The 739-nt window shown below is 57.2% G+C and overlaps 1 protein-coding gene across 1 annotated transcript; it reads right to left on the bottom strand.

The window, feature by feature from the left end:
* Positions 1–232: 232 nt before the first annotated feature.
* EMH_0000490 (uncharacterized protein) lies at positions 233–559 on the bottom strand (the record flags this gene model as incomplete). The annotated part of the gene is made up of 1 exon (XM_038022250.1): positions 233–559. One exon carries the CDS (start codon positions 557–559, stop codon positions 233–235), a length of 327 nt encoding a protein of 108 aa, XP_037878104.1.
* Positions 560–739: the final 180 nt, after the last annotated feature.

Below are 739 nucleotides of genomic sequence, written 5' to 3'. Positions count from 1 at the left end.
GGAGTCCGGGGTTCAGCAGTTTGGATCGCCGGAAAACCACCGAAAAACCTGTATTAAAGTTTTATTTTAATAAATATTTGTATTTTTTTCATGATTTCGTAGCTGCTTTGCCTCTATCCACCGCTGACCAGCGCCCTACTGCTGCGTTCCGCTCGGAGCGGCCGCTGGCCACCGGCGCCGATGGTCTGCCGATCTGCGTTCCTCTTCCTCTTTTCGCCACTTTTTTGGTAAATTATGAAGACAGCATCAACTCCTGTCTTCTATAAAACTCCTTTGTAGCACCGAAGTGAGAAAAAAGCCGCTCTATTGCTCTCGGCGCCCGCAGCAGCCGCTCCGCCAGCTGCACGGGCAGTTGCCGCTGTCTCACGCGACCCGTATCCCAGGCAGCAGACCCAACACCGCCGCCTCCAGCGATGGCGTCGCCGCCTCTCGACAATGGCCCTATCGCAGACTCTCTTCCTCCGTCAACTGGAGCGCTAGCTGCGCCCAATTCGCTGCTAGAACTCGAACCCGGCAAGGCTTCCCCCCTCTCCACGACGAAACCCCAACCTGCACACATTCACTGCCCTTCACCTTCTGCTGCAGATGTTCCTGCTACAGCTGGAGAGTTCTGCTTCAGCAGAGCTCAGGGGCCCCAGGGGCCCCAGGCAGGAGGAGAAAGCCGGGGGCCCCCGATTAAGGCGGAAACTGCGGAGCGTCTGCACGCCTCTGATCCGTTCTCTAGCTTCTTCGAGCAGTC

This window comes from Eimeria mitis, genomic scaffold (genome assembly GCF_000499745.2).
Source record: "Eimeria mitis Houghton genomic scaffold, Emh_scaff13149, whole genome shotgun sequence".
Lineage (NCBI taxonomy): Eukaryota > Apicomplexa > Conoidasida > Eucoccidiorida > Eimeriidae > Eimeria > Eimeria mitis.
The sequence above is the reverse complement of the archived record's forward strand: the minus strand, read 5'-3'. Positions and strand labels throughout refer to the sequence as shown.